The 21,920-nt window shown below is 32.2% G+C and overlaps 1 protein-coding gene across 7 annotated transcripts in view; it reads left to right on the top strand.

Annotated features, from left to right (window-relative positions):
• Window positions 1-443: 443 nt before the first annotated feature.
• LOC148623241 (leucine-rich repeat-containing protein 9-like) overlaps window positions 444-21,920 on the top strand; it is an 81,045-nt gene continuing 59,568 nt past the window's right edge. For 3 of the 7 annotated variants that reach the window (XM_088564926.1, XM_088564922.1, XM_088564929.1), the window contains exons 1-9: window positions 444-524; window positions 3,565-3,699; window positions 7,160-7,381; window positions 9,306-9,446; window positions 10,689-10,752; window positions 12,246-12,316; window positions 12,912-13,091; window positions 15,462-15,617; window positions 17,130-17,222. In XM_088564926.1, coding sequence (XP_088421052.1) covers window positions 3,589-3,699; window positions 7,160-7,381; window positions 9,306-9,446; window positions 10,689-10,752; window positions 12,246-12,316; window positions 12,912-13,091; window positions 15,462-15,617; window positions 17,130-17,222 — 1,038 coding nt within the window. In that variant the 5' untranslated portion in view covers window positions 444-524; window positions 3,565-3,588. Of the gene's footprint in view, window positions 600-676; window positions 911-3,564; window positions 3,700-7,159; window positions 7,382-9,305; window positions 9,447-10,688; window positions 10,753-12,245; window positions 12,317-12,911; window positions 13,092-15,461; window positions 15,618-17,129; window positions 17,223-21,920 lie in introns of those variants that run through there. The other 4 variants (XM_088564924.1, XM_088564923.1, XM_088564925.1 and 1 more) reach the window with 4 other exon arrangements.

The following is a 21,920-nucleotide window of genomic DNA, read 5'->3' as shown; positions in this document are numbered from 1 at the left end:
GTTTTCAGATTAAAGATACGGATAAGAATTTTTTTTCGCGCAAGCACATTTTTTTTTATTCATATGAAACATGCAGCAACCGAAATAATAATTAAAAAAATCTTATTTGAAAATCTGCCTTGTGGAGTAACGGGGAAAGTATAGAAGCATTATTCTTATTTTTCCATTGGATGAGTAAACAAATTTATTTTTGCAAAATTTGGAAACATTTGTTTTTGTTTCAAAAGATCTCAGTTTACTATGATTTGAAAAAGCAGTTAAAAGTTTGTCATAAAACAGTTCAATGACTGCCCTCACTTGATTTGAGTCAGTGTTTTTTTTCTAAGAAAAAAAAATCAATCTATATATTAAAAAATAGTTAAGTATAACCTCATCTGACCCTCCCTGTTTCTGGGGGAACGTAATAACCATGTGACTTAGATTAAGCCAATGAAAACTTTGAAGATAGCTTCAATATGGCCACCGGAAGTTGGGAAAAAGACAAGTGCGAAGTACAAAAATGTTATTTTTATTTAAGACATGAGGTACAAAATGCCATGTGTGACGAAAAAGATTATGAACTTTACATCCATTTCAGCCAGATTTATAGGGAAATCCAAGTATTGCCCATTTTTCAAATTTTATAATTTTTTGGCTTCAGCTCGTGTTTTTTTTATAGGTACGATAAAGTAACCATGTCATATGCCCGATACTCTCCAAAATTAGGTTACAATTCTACTCTTTTTCTCGCAATGACGTAAACCTAGGAGTGATTTACTACTTGCATGAACAATTTGTTTATTTTGTCTGATATGTAGTTGTTCGTATAAGATTTTAAAGGGTTTGGGTCAAATTTGGACTTTGTCAAATCGATAGACGATACCACAAGTAGTTACATCAGCACTGGTGAAAGTAATTCTCTCACTTTAAGGTAATTTTTCAGCCTGTGTTTTTATACAAATTTTTCAGGAGCTCTAAATTACATTGAGTTGGCTTCCATGCAAATCATTTTAAAAAGCTGGGGAAAAGTTGCAATAAAAACATGCATTGTTCTTTTTGCTTGGCAATTACTTTTTATGAGAATAATTAATTAATTTGTTAAATATACAATTACTCATTGATTTAAAGAATTTAAAATATTTGATTAACTAGTACTGATATGTTTTCGTTGTGTTTGAATACTCATCAAATTCAGAATAAGTTAAAGTGCCGTTCATATTTGTTTTCCAGAGATGGGCACAATCACTATCAATGCTTGCTTGACTTTATTGTGAATGTAATGAAAATTACACAGATGGTTTCCTTTTAAAACCCAATATTCCAACATGTAATCGAATGTACATTTGCAGGTGTATCAAGTTTCACCCTGCAAAGCATATTATTTGTTGATTTCAAAGAAGCATCATCATTCTGTTACTGTGGGTAGATTACTTTTGTTGTCAAGACCTTTCAGAGTTTACTTCAAGGTGTATTTTTACTTGTTGAAGACCTTTTGATGATCTCTGAAAGTATTTACTACATGCATTTTGTATTTAAGTTGATATCAATATAAGCTGGTGCATTTGTTGTGTTTCACCATATCTTTTCATTTTTTTTCTTAAATATCTTTTGTTCAAAGTGATGCATTGTTGATAAGTATTAATCATTGAATGTGTTAAATGTGTTATTTTCCACTAATTTGAAAATAGGGAACAATAGGTAATAATTGCAACAAGCTGCTAAAGCAATTTAGACTTGAAGTTTGGCAGTAAAGTAAGATATAAGTACAGTCATATCACTATTAACCCAAAATTGCTTTTGTAACAGATTTGTAGCAGCACTTCATCTGAGGGCTGATCAATCAAACACACTTAGGTTCAGAGCTTTTATTCATAAGATGGCAATATATGGCAGGATCGTTCACAATATTTATCCGAAGAAAAAGCCCTATAAAAATAAGTACAATCATAAGATATCTGGTAACCATATGTCAAATATCTACATTTTATTAATAACTGTGTATACAAATTGTGTTTCGTATAATGAAGTGATTCTAATTAGCTCAAATAAAAACAAAGTGTGTATGCTTGCATGTTCTATATGACTATTCGTAACTCATACATTGTCTAAAAGTATGAAGTATTAAAATAAGAATAAAATACTGATTAGAAGCTACTTCATTTACAGTCACGATAGAAATGCAAAACTCTGCAATATCAGTAACTTACTAAACCAAAAGATATACTACATACCATGTTAGACAAGGGTCAATATTATAGCAAAACAAAATGACAGAAATAGTTAAAACCATAGCAACCTAGCTTACCTTGCATCAAGGTGCAAAAGGCTAAATTTGTCTTAGTGTACCTGACATTTGGTGAATTATACCTGTATAACAAGATAATTGGTTTTGAGTAAACGAAACCTTTAAATCACCGTAACAATTGATTTGTACTCATACAGTTAAAAATCTCATTGACCACAATTACACAAATGTTATAATAAGACTCTGAACTTTTAAACTATTTAACACATACAATACGGTGCGCTCGATTACGTACTCATTCATTCGCCAACTTATTTATAGTCTATTTAAAACGGCAAATTCCCTAGTTATGCAAAAATAGTAGGTTTTAGCTGAAAGCTAAGTTTAAGACAAATATATCTTATACTAGAGTATATTTAACATTTCTAACCACTCATTCAACACACATCTTTCATTCATCATGCGGCGCAAAAACGCACACTTACTCATACTGGATAAAACATTACTCTGCAGATTATTAGCGAAAAGTTAGCAACGAAAACAAAAGAAACTAACCTGTATTTATAAAATAGTTATCCACCAAAGAAATTAGTTTCAGCGTAAAATATCTCAATCATTGTGCACAGTTTGAAGGCCAGGATAAGAGTGCATGTTAGAAAATGTATAATAAGAATTTACTGCCAAATAGAAGAAATGTATGGCTAACCCAACCATGAAAAATACTACAGAATTTAACAGTGAAACCAATATCAACAGAACTGAATAAAATGTCTTCTGTCAACTGCCGTAACTTGTCAAGTAAAAATGAACACTTGTCAAATTCAATACATATAACGCTATCTTTATTTCAATGACGTTAAAGGTTGTCCTATTGTCTAAGACAAGTGAAACTACCATTTGGACAAGTAAAAGTTATATTATACTTGCTCGGAAGGCAATTAAATTTTCATCTTTTAACACGTATTTACTATAGGACAACATAGATTTGGGCAAGTAGAATTTTCATCAAGTTGCCCAATAGGACAAGGTTTATAAAATGTTAACATCATACCCTGGAAAATGGATCTGTTACTCAGATTGCTCAATTTAAATGTAGGTAGGATGCAGTAAACTTGTATTAACATATTTAGTAGACATTTTTATTTTTTATTTTCAATGGAAGTTACTTCAACTAGTAGAAGATTCCCTGACTTTGAAAGGTTAAATTATTGCATTTCATTGCCATGGTTTACAAATATGTAATATTGATGTAAAAATGTCATGACTATGGAAAAAAAAGGATACATTAGTTGTTCATTAACACAATTTTAGTCTTTTTTGATACAATGTATATTTTGTAGATATGGTGATATTAAGTTAACACAATGTCTATAGACTCAAGTTCACATCTGAATGGAGATGTCACATCCCTGTCTTCTGTCACAGACCAACCCAGGGCTTTGAAGGAGGATGAAGAGGAATCTATGAAAGAACTGGTAGGACAAATGTTTTCTAGTCAAAAGTTACTGTTCTATGTTGGGTCCACCCATCAGTTCGATGCCTCTTTAGTCCGACTGTTCTGTAATCAGATGGTTCGACAGTCCAATGATTTGACATAAGCCAATATTGTACTTGAGAAACGAAGAAGCTAAGTTTATATATGATCCCTCTATATTTTCATTTGAGGATTTATTGTATCATTCTTTTTCTCAGTCCATCACACATTTTGTTGTAGTTTTTTCTCTTAAATAATATCTATGCTTCACCAGTATTTGATATTTACAATCAAAGATATAACAAATTAAAGGGGTTGAAACACCAGAAAAATCTTAACAAGATTACCAGTACTTATATTGATATAAAAATGTATAACTAGTAGTATATATTTAAAACTTTGAGAATAAAGTTTTGTGTTTACTAAAACAAAAGTTATATATCCAAGATCAAGGGTTTCATAATTTTTTGCAATGCAGGTACCTTTGGTTTTGCGGGAGGTATTTTCATCATTTTGTTTAATAAAAATGTATGAATTTTTAAAATTCTGCTGTACCTTTCAACAGTTTAGAAGGGTAAAAGTACCTGGTACCACCTCTTAATGAAAGGGCTGCAAGATACATGTACATGTATGTAGCATTTGACTTCAGTCTAGGATACAGGATTTACCATTGGAGAGATTAGATTTGATTGATATTTAATACAAATGAGTTTGTTTTGGTGGTTTGTATAGTCAGTTGTTCTTTGCAGGATCTTATCTTACAGCTAACACATTTTTGGGGTTATATTTAAGGAAGTGGCCTGTCTGTCCATCTTCTGTGTGTCAGTCTGTTTGTTCAGGCTGCTTATTTAATCCATTAAGGACTTTATTATAAAGTTATATAAATTATATTTCTATATATTCATATAGTCCCTGATTTTAAAACATTTTGACCTTTTATTAAATTTATCTTAAATATAATCAGATTTTTTCATTTATTAATTTTCAACAATCTTAATACTCTTTTTTCAAGGGTTAAATTTTTTAGCAAACTGCCATGTCCCATTAATTGTGTCCCTTTTTGATCTCTCTTATTTTCTTATACTCCTGCTTGATATCTGAATATTATGACTTAATTTGGTATGCCTCCTGTGTTTCCTTATTTAGATTTGGGGAATCTGCTTTCTATTTGTTTACTGAATTTCTCGCCAAAAAAAATCAAAAAGCATTAACAGAAGTCATCTATTTTCTTTTATAATGAAGTGTTTTAGACACTTCCTGATGGGATAATCATTGTAAATTGGATTTAATATATTCTTTCGTAAGGTAAATTTGTTTCTTAATGCATCATATGGTTTAACAGGGTTGTGAAGCTTGTATGTAGCCACATGCACATGGTCATGATGGTGTTTACCTTTGACCAAATGATGTGAGTTCTGATTGGCTCAATAATGTATTTACATCTGATTGACACCACCCATAAGGTGACTAATTAAATGAATTGTGAGTCAAGGTCAGCTGGTCTAATTACCTTTGATAGGCGTAAAAAACTTAAAAATTGATTTTTGTCTCAAAGAGGTATGAAAAGTAGCCAAAAATGCTTCAGTTTATTTTTTGGCGACAAAAAGAAATGTAAATGGGAGGTATAAGGGTACCTGAAAATCATGTTTTGGTTGATGAGTAGGGGTGCATGTGGGGTTATCTCAGCCTACGTACTGTTATAAAATTTTTCTACCGAATGTTGTTTGGGTCTTTATTTATTTTAGCCATAAAATGTGATTTGTAACAGTACAGAAAAAGATCTCCAATAAATTGACAATAAATGGTTTCGCCAAAAACATTCAAATGTACATAGATAATACAACTGAAAAAAATTCACCCTCTCTTTTCACCACTCTTGAGTATAACAACTAAATTACTTGGGTAGATCGGCATAATCAAAAACTTTTATTTAGAAATCTGTCGGACTATCAAACTGTCAGACTATTGAACTGTCAGACTATCAAACTGTCAAACTATTGAAACGTCGAACTATTGAACCATCAGACTATTAAACCATCAGACTATTGAACTGTCAGACTATTGAACTGTCAGACTTTTGAACTCTCAGACTATCGAACTGTCAGACTATCGAACTGTCAGACTTTTGAACCGTTGAACCATTGGACCATCAGACTACAGCTACAGTCATGTTCTATGTAGTCAAATTATTGGCACTATATCCTTATTGTTATTCTAATTTTGATAAAAACATATTGTTATGATCTTCTAAAGTTCAGTAGTAATAGTGGCAACCACTACAAAAATGTAAGAGAGGTCACAACATGAATATCAATCCACCAATCACAAAATTTAAAATTTATGTTGAAAATGGCAATGAGTTACGGAGAACATCTGCATTGTATCTGATATTTTATATGATAAATAGGATGATCAGTTGGTTATCGTAAATAACCAAAATATAATTACTTGCAAGAAAAGTTAAAGATTTAACTTGTGTGGTACACAAGTTCCATGCACTTGTTAAATCTATGGATTGTTCATGATCATATTTTGGTTATTCACTTGTTAAATCTATGAATTGTTCATGATCGTATTTTGGTTATTCACTTTCCAATTAATAATGTTTGTAAGTCTAATTCTAGTTTAATTTTCCTTTCCAGAATTTCCAATGTAGAATGTTTTGGAATCTGAAGATCAATCTGCATTTTATTGTTTACTTCGACTTCGGAATCTAGAAATGCTACATTTCAATGGGAAATCCTCTGTTTTATGCTTTTCTTAAGTTAACATTTTTATCATGTAGAACTAGATATTTGTTGTTCTTAATCAGTATTTCTTTATTTTGTGTTAATGATGAATCTCCATGCATTTGATTATTAGATCTCATGAAACCACAGAGTCACATGACAAGACTTACATACCCTATTAGTATTAAGTCACATGATGAGACTTACATACCCTATTAGTATTAAGTCACATGATGAGACTTACCCTATTAGTATTAAGTCACATGACGAGACTTACCCTATTAGTATTAAGTCACATGACAAGACTTACCCTATTAGTATTAAGTCACATGATGAGACTTACATACCCTATTAGTATTAAGTCACATGATGAGACTTACCCTATTAGTATTAAGTCACATGACGAGACTTACCCTATTAGTATTATGTCACATGATGAGACTTACATACCCTATTAGTATTAAGTCACATGACGAGACTTACCCTATTAGTATTAAGTCACATGACGAGACTTACCCTATTAGTATTAAGTCACATGATGAGACTTACCCTATTAGTATTAAGTCACATAACGAGACTTACCCTATTAGTATTTTGCTTTACTACATTTTGTACTTAGAAAACTTGTGACCAGTTTTAACCTGTTTTGTCAGGAATGATGTTTTTGAGGACTACATCCAGGTGAGTGATTCAGGCTTCTGGGAGCCTCAAGTTTTTTTCATTATTTTCTAGTGTGCCAATAATGGCATTAACTACAGTAAGTTACAGAATGGGGACATCTGTAATGTTGACAAGATTGAGATGTTCTTCTCTGGATTTCCAAAGATTATTGGTTTGAATCAATTTCCTAGTCTTAGTATACTGACTGTGATGAGTCAACCTGTTTCCAAGATTGATGGACTGACCAACTTGGCACTTCTCAAGGAACTTTGGATTTGTGAATGTCAAGTTAAGGTAAAATTACTTCAAGTTATGTTTATACAGAAGCTGTTAATTGAAATACAGTACACAAAACTACACATGCCAGTTATGTGTGCAGAAATACAGTATACAAAACTACACATATCAGTTATGAGTGCAGAAATACAGTATTGAAACTACACATGCCAGTTATGTGTGCGGAAATACAGTATACAAAACTACACATCAGTTTTTGTTAATTGTGAGTGGAAGAGTAATCAATGGAACCAAGGTTTATAGCAGTAATCAAAAGAACGTAATCCATGGACAAAGACCAGACATGGAAAACAGACATACACAACAAAGAACATAAAGTAACTAAAATCATACATACAAAGTACCAAAAGCAAATGAGCAACTTGGGCTTCACTAAAAACTGGGAGCATGAACCAGGTGCACCGTTAGGGTGAGTGTCCTCCGCTTTTCTAGAAACACCCACCGAGTTGCTAATAAAAGTCAAATCCAGGGTAGACGAAAGAGGAAAGGAAAACTATGACACGTTGAACAAATCAGTTTTCATGGCGCAGATGGATACACTGTAATGATGGAAATACAGTATTCACAAAACTACACATATCAGTTTTTGTTACATGATTGGAAATACAGTACACAAAACTACGCATATTAGTTTTTGTTACATGATTGGAAATAAGGTACACAAAACTACACATATCAGTTTTTGTTACGTGAATGGAAATACGGTACAAAAAATTGCACATATCAGTTTTTGTTATGTGAATGGAAATATGATACAAAAACTACACATATCAGTTTTTGTTATGTGATTGGAAATGCAGTACACAAAACTACACATATCAGTTTTTGTTATGTGATTGGAAATACAGTACACAAAACTACACATATCAGTTTTTGTTATGTGAATTGAAATACAGTTTTCACAAAACTACACATATCAGTTTTTGTTACGTGAGTGGAAATACTGTATTCACAAATTTGCGTGCTAATTTTTGAATATGTGCCCGAAGTGTGGCAGGACTGTGCTACTTCCAACGCCTTTATGACACATTTGCAGCACACATATTGACATCAAGGATTATTCAAAAATAGTGTCGGAAGTGTCCCAGAATGACCTAAAGAGCCAATCAAATTAAAGACATAATTTGATAAAAATTTGAGGTAGTGAGGATACTTTATATAAGTGTTCATATTAACAGGAAAAAAAGTTCCTATAAATTTTGTGGAAGGTAGGGTACAATGTATTGCCTCATTGACAGCTGGTAGGGTACAATGTATTGTCTTATTGACAGCTGGTAGGGTACAATGTATTGTCTTATTGACAGCTGGTAGGGTACATTGTATTGCCTTATTGACAACTGGTAGGGTACAATGTATTGCCATATTGACAGCTGGTAGGGTACAATGTATTGCCATATTGACAGCTGGTAGTGTACAATGTTTTGCCATATTAACAGATGGTAGTGTACAATGTTTTGCCATATTAACAGATGGTAGTGTACAATGTTTTGCCATATTAACAGATGGTAGTGTACAATGTTTTGCCTTATTGACAGCTGGTAGGGGACTATGTATTGTCTTATTGACAGCTGGTAGGGGACTATGTATTGTCTTGTTGACAGCTGGTAGGGTACAATGTATTGCCTTAGTACTTAAGAATTGTCTCACCCAACCGTGGTGGGGAGACATGTTGCTTTTGTCATGTCCGTCTGTCACACTTTAGTAAGTGTGATTCCTCTGAATCCTCTGCACAAAATTTCATGAAACTTTGTAGGAAGTTATACCAACAGACAGGACATTATATGTAGCTGTAAATATTACCAATAAATTATGATCCATTGAATTTTGTGGGAGTTATACCCCATTGAACTTTGGAATGGGTGAACCTGACCTTTTTTGAAGGCAAAAACTTTAATTATTTTTATTACATTTTTTTTCTCAGAAAATTGAAAATTTAGAAACCAACAGAAATATAAGAAAGCTGTATTTATATGGTAACCAGATTGAAATTATAGAGAACATCAATCATTTAGGAGAGTTGGAGGTTCTCTGGCTGAATGACAATAAAATCACCAATATAGAGGTTTGTATAAAACTATAATAATATCACCAATATAGAGGCTTGTATAAAACTACGATAAAATCACAGATAAACAGGTGAATGTAACACTCAGATACAATTAAGAGACTCATTGTAGAAACCAGTCAGATCCTATGATATGGGTAACACAGCATAAATATCATCCCATTTATTTTTGTTCCAGTGTAATGTTAAACTCATTATGTTGTCAGAAAGAACAGAGTTTTTTTTCTGTATCAAAAGTGGATGGCTCAGAATATATGTTCCCTAACCAATCAATTAAGTCATCAACAGATCAAAGAGTTATTTCTCTTTATTTTAAATTTTGTAGTGCTTTCTATGCAATTTATTTATGCAATTCTTACAATATCAGTAAATAACAAAACAACGTCCATTATTAAGAAAAGGGGAATTTGCACTCTCAAATTGATGAATTTTTTTAAACATCTGCCACCCACTGTTTAGGTCTCCTTAAATGACTTATGTAGAGGTTTGTAGATACATTGTAATACAATTATAATTAAACAGGTTTATTAATTTTGTTGTTATTACATGTAGTAGTATACATTGTACAGCATAGCAACTTAGATTTACTCATACAACCAGGAAATAAATAAATGCCGTGGACTTTAAACTTTGCTAAATATTTTTAATGGGCTGTAAGTGATCATAGTTTTATAATTTTATTGTGTCTTAGGGATGAACTTTACCTCTTATACATAGCAAACTATTGTAATTCTTTATTGCTCATGATTTTATTTATATTATGCCTATTTTATGATATAAGGCATGCAAATTAACCTTCTGTATCATGTTTCTTGTTGCTATGCTGATCAAACATTTTGGTTGATAGGCAGTAACTAGGATGTATTTTTATGAATAAAACCCTGATACGCAAACCTACCAGCAAAACATCATGATGATGACAAAAAATAAGTGTTTGCAGATAGAGCCAACAAACAGGTCTTAATGCTGGTATGGTAGCAAAGAGGTTTTTTTTTAAAACCTAATTTGTCATATTTTCCACGTAGCCATGACCGTTATGGCATATTATGTCCATTATTAGACAGAGCTATGTTGATATTTTTACATGCCTGCTATGTCATAATAACGACATATAATATTTGTTTTTAATGATCCTTGTTGGCTTCAGCATCTACCCAGTATTATTTAATCTACCATTTGCTTGAAAGAATTTGGCTCAATCCATTATGAAATTAACATTTGAAAGTTATATTTTTACAGAATTTATCTTCCTTAATAAAGATGAAACAGTTGAATTTGGCAGAAAATAAAATCACAAGTATTGGTAAGTACAGTAATACACTCCACATCCTTCAGTCACATCTGTGTGATCCCTCCACTGTCCACAGCCTTCAGTCACATTGCTGTGGTCCCTCCGCAGTCCACAGCCTTTAGTCACATCGCTGTGACCCCTCCATAGTCCACAACCTTCAGTCACATCTGTGTGATCCCTCTACAGTCCACAGACTTAAGTCACTTCGCTGTGACCTCTCTACAGTCCACAGCCTTCAGTCACATCCGTGTGATCACTCCACAGTCCATAACCTTCAGTCGCATCACTGTGATCGCTCCACAGTCCACAGCCTTTAGTCACATGGCTGTGATCCCTCCACAGTCCACAACCTTCAGTCACATCACTGTGATCCCTGTACACTCCACATCCTTCAGTCACATCTGTGTGATCCCTGTACATTCCACAGCCTTCAGTCACATCGTTGTGATCCCTCTACAGTCCACAGCCTTCAGTCACATCCATGTGATCCCTCTACAGTCCACATCCTTCAGTCACATTGCTGTGACCCCTCTACAGTCCACAGCCTTCAGTCACATCCATGTGATCCCTCTACAGTCCACATCCTTCAGTCACACTGCTGTGACCCCTCTACAGTCCACAGCCTTCAGTCACATCCATGTGATCCCTCTACATTCCACAGCCTTCAGTCACATCTATGTGATCCCTCTACAGTCCACATCCTTCAGTCACATTGCTGTGACCCCTCTACAGTCCACAGCCTTCAGTCATATCCGTATGATCCCTCCACAGTCCACAGCCTTCAGTCACATCTCTGTAACCCCTCTACAGTCCACAGCCTTCAGTCACATCGCTGTGACCCCTCTACAGTCCACAGCCTTCAGTCACATCCGTGTGATCCCTCCACAGTCCACAGACTTCAGTCACATCACTGTGATCCCTCCACAGTCCACAGCCTTCAGTCACATCGCTGTAACCCCTCTACAGTCCACAGCCTTCAGTCACATCGCTGTGAACTCTCTACAGTCCACAGCCTTCAGTCACATCCGTGTGATCCCTCCACAGTCCACAGCCTTCAGTCACATGGCTGTGACCCCTCTACAGTCCACACCCTTTAAACTAAACTTTATAAATACCTAGTTGTTGATTTTGATTATCTTGAATCTTATTTATTTTTATAAGATGAAGGCCATATGGTCAAAGTTCCATGTCTTTACCTAATTTACAATGTAGAATCTTCATACACCAGACATATAGCCTTTTATAGGTGAAAATTTGTGTCAAAAAGAATGTTACATAGATTGTCAGACTTCAGATTTAAAGCCCTTGATGTTTCTTTTCAATGATTGGAAAACCATATTTACTTCATAAAACTAAAACAATAGCAGATGTGTTGTTTTCTATTATTTTTTTCTGTTGATTTTGTAGTTGTTCTTTGATTGTCTTTTGTACATAGTAGAATATATTTACTGGATTTATAATATCATTCTATGCATGTGATGTATGGGTGTTTTCCTTGTGTTTAGGACACACGTTAGATGGTAACAAGAAACTAGAAGACCTAAATTTATCAGGGAATAACATAACTTCACTCAGGGTAGGTAGCCTTAATCTATTGGTATAAACATAACTTCACTCAGGGAAGATAGCCTTAATCTATTGGTATAAATATAACTTCACTCAGGGAAGATAGCCTTAATCTGTTGGTGTAATCATAACTTATTTACACAGCTCAGACGTCTCTTTTTCACCACGGAAAATGATCACTTTGAGGATCTTGTTATAGTGTGCACTCCTTGAGTATTGGAGTCATTGCTTCTAAGCCAGGCAAGGGTTATTTAGGAATTATTTATTAGATAGGGTGGTGATTGGTTGGCTGCAAGTCAGAATATTGTGAGTGGGTTGACATGCCTACTTGTTGACTTCTGTTAGCTAGCTTACTAGAAATCTCCCTTAGCCTGTCAGTGTTGTACAAAGTCTGTTTGATCAAATATTCTTGTCCTGGAATGCATGAAATATCGCTGATAAACTATGTAGTCTTCACAGGCAGTATCACACCAGATCAACTATAACTAATCTATCCTGTTGTAAGATAACTAGAATGGAACTTTAATCAAACAAATAATTTTGCTCTGTGTGTTTTTGAAAACTATTTGTAGTAATGATATATTTATGTGATGTTTATATTTCAGGAACTTACTCATTTAATGAGGTTACCACATCTGCAGAGTCTGAGTATGAAAGATCCCATGTATACACCCTCACCTGTCAGTCTCCTCTGTAATTACTCTACGCATGTTCTATACCATCTTCCAACTCTGTCCAAACTCGACACGTATGATGTCAGTAAAACAGTTGTGGATGTTGCAGAGGTCAGTACATTACCACACATTACTGAACTACACACATTGCATGGTAAAAACACATGTTGGAAAGACTGCAAGTCTTATCTTTCAAGTAATTAACCTACAGTATTTGGGTATGTTTATCATGGCAAGAGTTAAAACCTTGAAATATAGCTCTTTGCATCAGATCAAAGTAAAATGCCAACTGATATGATGGAATGTTTTCACTTGGAAGACCAGTATGTTATGTGCTTTAATTTGGCGTGGCTTTTTTCTGGTTTTCATCTGAAAATTTAAATTTGAATGAATATAATGATACTTGACATTCCATTACATTATATTTATAATTTAAAGGGAAAGGCCACCTTTATTAAGTTCGGCTCTTATGATAAATCATACCCACGTAAACAAAAATAAATAACTTTTAATGCAAAATACGCTTTTATAAAATGCTCAAGGCTATGCAAAGTTCGAAATCTTTGAAATGTAAGTGGAGAGCCATCTTGCAGAGCTCTCCTTTCTCAAGGAAGATCATAAGCAGACTTTATTGATTTTAACCGAAACCTTCCAATTGGCTTGTGACGTCACTAAGTCAGTTTGGTACTGATACAAGTACTGCAAATAATATGTAAACAAAGAATATTCAGTAAATATTTCTACGATCCTGTTTATCTAATCACCAAAACATGTTGTCTTGTCAACATTAGGATTGCAGGAATGATAAAAGAGAATATTCTAAAAGTTTTTGATCAGCAACACAAACATTCTTTGGAGGTAGATTTTCCTATGACATACTAGTCTTCTGGCAGCAAATCCTGGTTTTTGTCGACGTTGTCTGACATTCACTTACATATTGTGCCTCAATCTTTTCTTCTATTTATTTTGGTTGAAACTATAGGGGAAAAGTTCCAAATTTGAGATTTCTTCGGACATCATAATCAATTACCTATTTACTTTTACTTTACAAACAGACTTTGTGACGTCACGACTCAGCTGATCATGGTGGCGCCCATAGATGCAGGAAGTTCAAATTGCCTAATTTTAAATCGCAATTAATTAATTAAAAAAGGGGAATAATGTTTTTTCAATTTAATTTTCATGAACATTGAAAGGAGTAGTTTCGATATTTATGACTTGCACAATAACATGGTCTTCTCCTTTAATATAATACTTTAAAGAAATTATACGTATATTTCCGTATTTAAAATGCATCAGTGCATAAAAGGCTATATGGACCGGCTGGTAATTATATTGGACCGGTAGGTGTTGCTTATTTTCATTGACAGTCTAGTTCTGGAATCAATTCCGTTATTTGATTTTCAATCAAAATAAAAATGTCTTTTGGCAGATTTTCTTCATTAGTCTATACAGGAGTCAAAAGACTCAGTCCATACATGTATTTGCAAAATTTGCAGTGGCACAGCCAAAAAAGACAAAATTGGCATGCATGTTGTAGAAAAATTATATCTTCAGCATCACACAGTACAGTTGAGTACCTTTTTGAATGAAGCATGTTCACTGGAAAAGTATGATATAGCAAATTGTTAATCATACAGAGGGTCATTTGCATTATATGGACTGGTATGTCGCCCTTAAAAATTATATGGACCTCAGCTGCACTTCAGTCCATTTAATTTTTTAGGGATGACATACCAGTGCATATAATGCCATATGACCCTCCGTACAATTAACTATTTGCTAAATATAACATACTTACAAGGTTTTGAGACCACAACTATGTTTGATTTTTTATTGCCATAAGTAGCTTATATACACTAAAATGGGTATAGTTTGTTTCTTTATGTAAACGGGTATCATTTAGATGTGAATAAACTATTAATACATTTTCATTCATTCAGGAAGAGTGAAGAAGTATAAAAATTAATATTCATATTAAGTAAAACATTATAAACTGACTTTGGTGACCTTTTTGAAAAAAAAATTAAAGGCCTTACAGTAAGTAAGAAAAAAAAATGTATTATTACGTCACCTACACTGTGATTCAGTACATTGTAAAATGAACACTCAACCTTAAAACATGCATTAATTCTGTAATGTTTGTTCACTGAATGGAAGAGCCAAATATAGCAGAGGTTACCTTGGGTTATAAAAATATGGAAAAAGCACCATAACTGTTTAACTATTAAAGTTGAAATCAACAATCAAGGAAACTCCACTTTATCATTGTTTTACCACGGGCTAGGGATTTATGTCGATGTTTAACCCCTTGCTGGTACTGGTGTTGAAATATTGCTACATAAATGGTCAGCCTGTGGTATAACAATGATAAAATGGAGGTGCTGTTATTTATTTTTTTTTAAATAAATGGACATTCTATTACAATATATTTATAATAAATGGACATTACATTATATCTATGATTGTGTAACATTTCAGGCCACTGTAATGAAGAAGAGAATGTACTACAACATGAGGGTGAAGACGGTTCACAGAAATATGTCAGATATTCTGTCTAAAATGGATGTATATAAGTCTAAACTTGAGGAATTCCCTTATGAGAGAATCAAAGGCTTGTATAATGTTTTAAAAGAAGTAAGTTAATAATACATTGTATTCATTTCATTTTTTAGCACAGAGAAAAAATTCCTGAACAGAACTACGGTATACCAAAAATTTATTTAGAATTAAGAAAGTATCGAATAACACTGTTATTGTGATCATTCAGACGGAATTCTATATTTATGTTTTTCAGTAAGAAAAGAATTCCATTGAAAAAGTTTCAGATCAGTTTTTTTGGGTAAATTGACACCATTCCAGCTTTATGGAAATTTCTCCTATTAACCACTAGAAAATATAGCCAGGATATAGTTTTGTTTCTTACAATCCATCAGTTACTCAGTAAAGTTTGACCATAGATATTAGTTGCTGCAATGATAGTTAAAGGGAGAGGTGTATAAACTATCCATGCAACAAAATCAGCCAAAATATTTTGGTCCAAATACACAAATTAGGGCTTACCCAAATGCAGATGTTAAAAATTTTACACATTTACCAAAGTGGGCCAATAACTTCTATAATGTGAATTTAGTGACCATTGATATAATAAGGCATCACTAAGAAATGTTAATTAACTTGACAATCACTAGGTTCATTATGGATGTAATTACATGAGATCTGCTGGAAAATTAAGTTTTTTTTCCTGATTAGTGATAATGATATGATTACTTGAACCAGATTTCAATTTTATTTGTGTGCATTATTTTATTGGGCTACTCAATTGTACCACCATACCAACTTTCAAGAGACTATCCACCTAAATTTCCGATATCCTTAATTATAAACCAGAGCTGTGTCCATTGAAATGGTATATATTTGAAATTGGAAAACCTTGAATGCACAACCAAGCTGTCTTAAAAGTTTAAATAAGCTTACTTGAGTCTTCCCTAACCATCAGGCTTAAAATACTAGTACAGAACAATGACAATACGTCACCTGAGCCTTATAAAACTGTGCTAAGAAAACAAAAATGATATGTGACTGAGAAGCAAACATCAGCTCTTGCTAGCAACCACATTCAAATTCTTATGACTATAGATTCAAAAATTATTATGTATTCATTATTGCAAAAAATATGACTGAGTTTGAATCTCAATTATAGAAACTGGCATTATGGAAACACTGAAACAGTTTCAATATCACAAAAATTGAAATCATTCTTTGTTCTAAAATTACAGAATCACAACAAATTAAATGGTCAGAATGATTTACAGTAGTTATTATGATGTAATATTTGTTCCTGATATACATAGATTGAATCTCATAGATGATTAAAGGAAATATCTTTTTTTTAATTCATGGTTATTAGGTCTGACATCAATGCCATCAATAATTTAATACTTCTAGAGATTAGGCTGTGTTCCCTTAATTGTTTGGAATTAACATAAAAAATCACATTATTCCTTCGAGGATTTTAATGTAGTGTTTACTGTAAGTAATTTGCTTTTAATGTTTTTAATCAAAAGTGCTTCTGTTTTACAATTTATCTTTCTATGTACTTTTTAGTTGTTATTTAAATTTGTTTTGTTTGTTATCATCAAATTGTAGATTGAAACAGATTTAGAGGACATTTTGGAATTAAACATTGACCTTGATCTTGATGATGTTGTTGACCTAGAAAAATTGGACCTTGCATCACAGGTGACCTTGACCCACTAACATGTCTCTAGCTTTAAATTTCTTTCTAATATAACCAATTTCAGTTTTAATCTTAACCATACATGTGTTAGAAGGTACATTCATAAAAAAGCTTTTTATCTCTCAATATTTAACATGACTTCTTGCTACTGACATGCTTTTCCTGTATACAGTCTAGTTTTAAGAAGAAAAATCTTTATTCTGTCAGTAACTGTTGGCTTTTAGTGTCTTTTCTCTGCTTTTTGAGATTCCAGTATTGATACTCAAAATATGAAGATGTAAGAAGAAAGGACCAATAAAGAGAGGGCAGAGATCTCTAATGCTTCAACAGTGTTGTCCCAATATTTGAGATCACTAAATGCCCGTAGTACATTATAACCAAAATTAATTTCAGATAGTATACTGCTTGAAATTAGGGCAATGCGAAGTATAGAGCTATTTGGGTCACAGTTTTTTAATTTGTTGGTTTACAGATCCGCCAACCTGATTTCTCAAGCTATAAGAAAAAAATAAGATAGACCCTTTGTGGTAAATTGGTGAGCATGCTTGATATACACTTTTGCGAGGTAGGGCTTAGGTAGAACAAAAGTATTTTCCTCACGGAAGTGTATATTGAGCATGCCCTACACATGCTCATCGACTACCCCACCATTAGCACAAAAGGGTCTATTGGAATTTCAGTTTTCCTATTATTATTTTTTACTTTTAAACAAAGTTGTAGAGAATGACTGTTTCTAGTTTTGTTCATTCAACAACTTGACACAATTAAGTTTGTAAGAAGATCGAACAAAAATGGCAGAATATATTTCACCGCTTCAATAAAATCATGTTTAAGGCTTTTGATAGTTTGGAAAACAAGTTAACACTGGCTAGAAATTTTAAAATCGAAACACCTTTAATTGAAAAGAATGTTAACAGTTCCTGTAAATGATTTAAGAGTTTAAAAACCTTGTAGGTTTGTTTTTATTTCCAGCAGGAAGTAGATAAATAAGGGGGAGGTAATTGTCAGGAAAATCAAAGGTCTCAGTCTAGTATTCTTTGACCCATAGGCTTCTGTAGTATACCTTAAATTTTCATGATAATCAAAAAAATAAACAGGGAGTTTCAATCTAGCTTTTGACCATATTTTTCCATTAAGGAAATGTCAAAATAATTTTTATGTCTATTTTAGAAAAAAAAGGCATGAACGTTGGTACACCAGGACAGGTCGAACTAAAAATAGACTTTTCTACTTTCACTTTTATTTTTAGTTTATAAAATAGACTCCTTTTAAGAAACAGTATTTTTCATGAAAATACTGTTTTTCCTCAAAAACAAGTTTTTTGTGTCATAGCTTGATATTTACCCTGTACTTTTGATGAAAAATGATAGTCATTTGCCAAAAAACAAAAACAAGAAAAGGCAAAAGGAAAGCACTTCAGCCTCCATGTTTTGACGTACACCTGCTAATGAGTATGTAATACAAGACTGATACCTATTACTAATAAAAACTTTCAGATATCTTTAAATGTTGTTGTTTTTCCATAACTGTGTTCAATTTCCTGATTAAAGATAAAATATCTCTGTCCTCCTGCTTTCCTGTGAATTTTGTTCCAATTTTTATATAAGAAATATAAGAACCTTACAACAATATTAAGTCAAATATCTCAATTTTTGCAAAAAAAAAAAAAGACAAGTTTTGATAAAAAATAATGTAGATACCTTTTTAAACATGAAAAGTGGTCTGTATTGAAAAGACAAATGCCTCAACTGTTCTATGAATACCAAATTGTTTCAAAATCTCATTTTTTGGGCCCATATTCACAAAAAGTCAAGTTTGGACCCCCTTTTTTTTAGCCTTAACACAAGAGAGCCTTTTTTTTTCTAAATTCTCCATCAGTCATATACAATCATCATTACATAAAACACATAACTTATATTGTTCACAATAAGAAATGTATATATTGTTGAAAAATATTTTTGTAAATAATGGGGGGTTTTACAAAAAATCAGGGAATAATAAAAAATGATAAAAAAAATAAAGGAGAAATAAATCAAGAGAAAAAAAACAAAAACAAAAGAGGAGAAGTCCTGTTTTCTAATTTGAAATACATTAATAAATCATTCATTTCACTTACATACATTGTGAGTCCTAGACATTAAATATATTTTGGAATTTTCTCCACTTATTATTTAACTTAGTAATATACTTATTTTTTACTGCTAACATTTTTTCTATCTTATACATATCTTGCAACTTACATTTTAATGCTACTATAGATAAATGATTTTTAAAACACCTTGTGTCATAAATATATTTCTTGATATTAAAAAATATGTTTTGGGGTCATTTTTAGAAAGTTTTGAAACATCACCACAAGTAAAACACAGTTTTGTAATTGGAATACTTAAACCATGTGAAAGAAACCATTGTTCAACATTATGTAAAAAATCTTGAACTATGTTACAATTCCATAGCAAATGTTCTATTGTTTCATTTTCTTTGTGACAAAATGTACAATAAGGATCATCAACAATTTTCATTTTAAAAAGAAGCTTATTTGTAGTAAGTGTGTAATGGTTTATTCTATACTGAAGCGACTGGAGTTTAGTATTCTTAGTGACTACAAATGGAAGCTTAAAAAAACAATTCCATTCTAAAGTATGTTCACTTAGTAGTTCACCCCATTTTTTTTGTCCATTAGGACAGATTTCATTTTTTACTGATATATTGTACATATCTTTTGACCCTTTATTACTTCTAATAAGGTTTTGAAATACAGAAGGTATAAATGGTCTACATAGAATAGTGATACCTTTATAAAATATTTTGTGGCTGTTTTTACAGCTGCTCTCAAACTATTGTATTTCATAACATCAATATTTATTCCATACTTTTGGTGTAACTGTTCTAAAGTAAAAAATGAACCGTCAGAATTATACTAATCATTAATATAAATAATATCATGTTCAAACCAATCTTTGAAGGATGGTGGCTCATTATCTATTTTAATAATATTGTTTAACCATATAGGATTTGAAAGAAAATATTCCCAATTCGTGTCTCTTTCTTTGTCAATTAACATTTCCCAAGATCTTAAAACATTTTTCCAAAAATAATTTTTTATCTTTAGATATAACTGTTTTTATGTAGGCACCACCACAACTAAACAATTTGTTTTTGTCAACATAAGACATAAAAATATTTTGCCATTTACAATTTTTTTGACAAACTCTTCTGATCCAAGTTGATTTCATTGCATTTATAAATACATTTAAATTAATCATTTTCAGTCCACCTTCTGAGTATTCTTTACACAAAATATCTTTTTTAACCTTATTGACTGGTGAGTTCCAAATAAATGTAAACATGAGGTCATTTACTTTCTTGATAGTTTCTTCATCAGAGTTTGGTAAAGAAATTATCAAGTGGTTTAGTATTGGTAGAACTAGAGACTTTATGACTGTAATTCTACCAATAACAGTAAGGTTTCTTTTTGACAACTGTTTTAACAATGATTTGATTTGCAAAATTCTGTTAAAATAATTAATTTAACTATTTTGTTCAGATCAATGTCAAAATTCACACCAAGTAGTTTAAAAAATGTTTCACCCCAAGAAAGATCTTTGTCTGAACACAATATATCATTACTATATTTTTTACTCCCAATCAAAATTACTTGGGTTTTAGAAACATTAATATTCAAGCCAGATATTTTAGCATACCAATCAAGTTCAATAAGAGATTCACTAAGAGATTTTTCATCTCCATCCAAAATTAAAGATGTGTCTTCAGCAAACTGTGACATTTTATGTTCTGTCTGCAAAACCTGAATACCACATATATCCTTATTACCACAAATCTTGATAACAAGAATTTCTGGCCATAAAATAAACAAGTAAGGTGAACAAAGATCTCCTTACCTACATCCACGTCCAATGTGAAAAAAATCTGAAATATTTCCACCCTGAATAACAGTAGATTTTATATTTGAGTAAAACACTTTGTCCCATTTAATGATAGATTCACAAAAATTAAACAACTTCAAAACACAATGTAAAAATTCCCATGAAATTGAATCGAAAGCTTTTTCAAAATCAATTAATAATAATAAACCTGGTATATCTTCTTCCTCTGTATACTGCATAATATCATCAATAAGTCGAATATTTTCCCCGATATAACGCCCACTAATGAAACCTGTCTGATCAAAGTCAATCAGTTTGTCTAAAACTTTCTTAAATCTGTTTGCAATAACCGCAGAGCCAATCTTATATACTGCATTAAGCAATGAAATGGGATGCCAGTTTTTCAAAAATTGACGAGGTTTATTCCCTTTTGGTAATAATTCCTTGTTTCTGAGTAACAGAAAGTTCACCTGTATTATATCCATAGTTTAAAGATTCCACTACAAAGTGTTGAAGATCTTTCAAAAAAAATTTGAAAAATTTTGCTGAAAATCCATCTGATCCAGGTGTTTTATTGTTTGTCATTTTTTTTCAATCCAACACCTGCTTCATGGATGGTAATTTTTCCCTCTAGATTGTTTTGTTCATCGCCAGTTAAAATGCTATATTGTGTTTGATATAAATCTTTTTTTAAATCATTCAAGTTACAACCAGTATAAGAATCTTTACATTGATACAAGTTTTCATAAAATAATTTCACTTCTTTTAATATTTCAAACTGATCTTTTATAACTTGACCATCATCTTTTTGTA

This window comes from Perna viridis, chromosome 2 (genome assembly GCF_037379345.1).
Source record: "Perna viridis isolate PV_CMFRI_1.1 ecotype Kerala chromosome 2, ASM3737934v1, whole genome shotgun sequence".
NCBI lineage: Eukaryota > Metazoa > Mollusca > Bivalvia > Mytilida > Mytilidae > Perna > Perna viridis.
The sequence above is the reverse complement of the archived record's forward strand: the minus strand, read 5'-3'. Positions and strand labels throughout refer to the sequence as shown.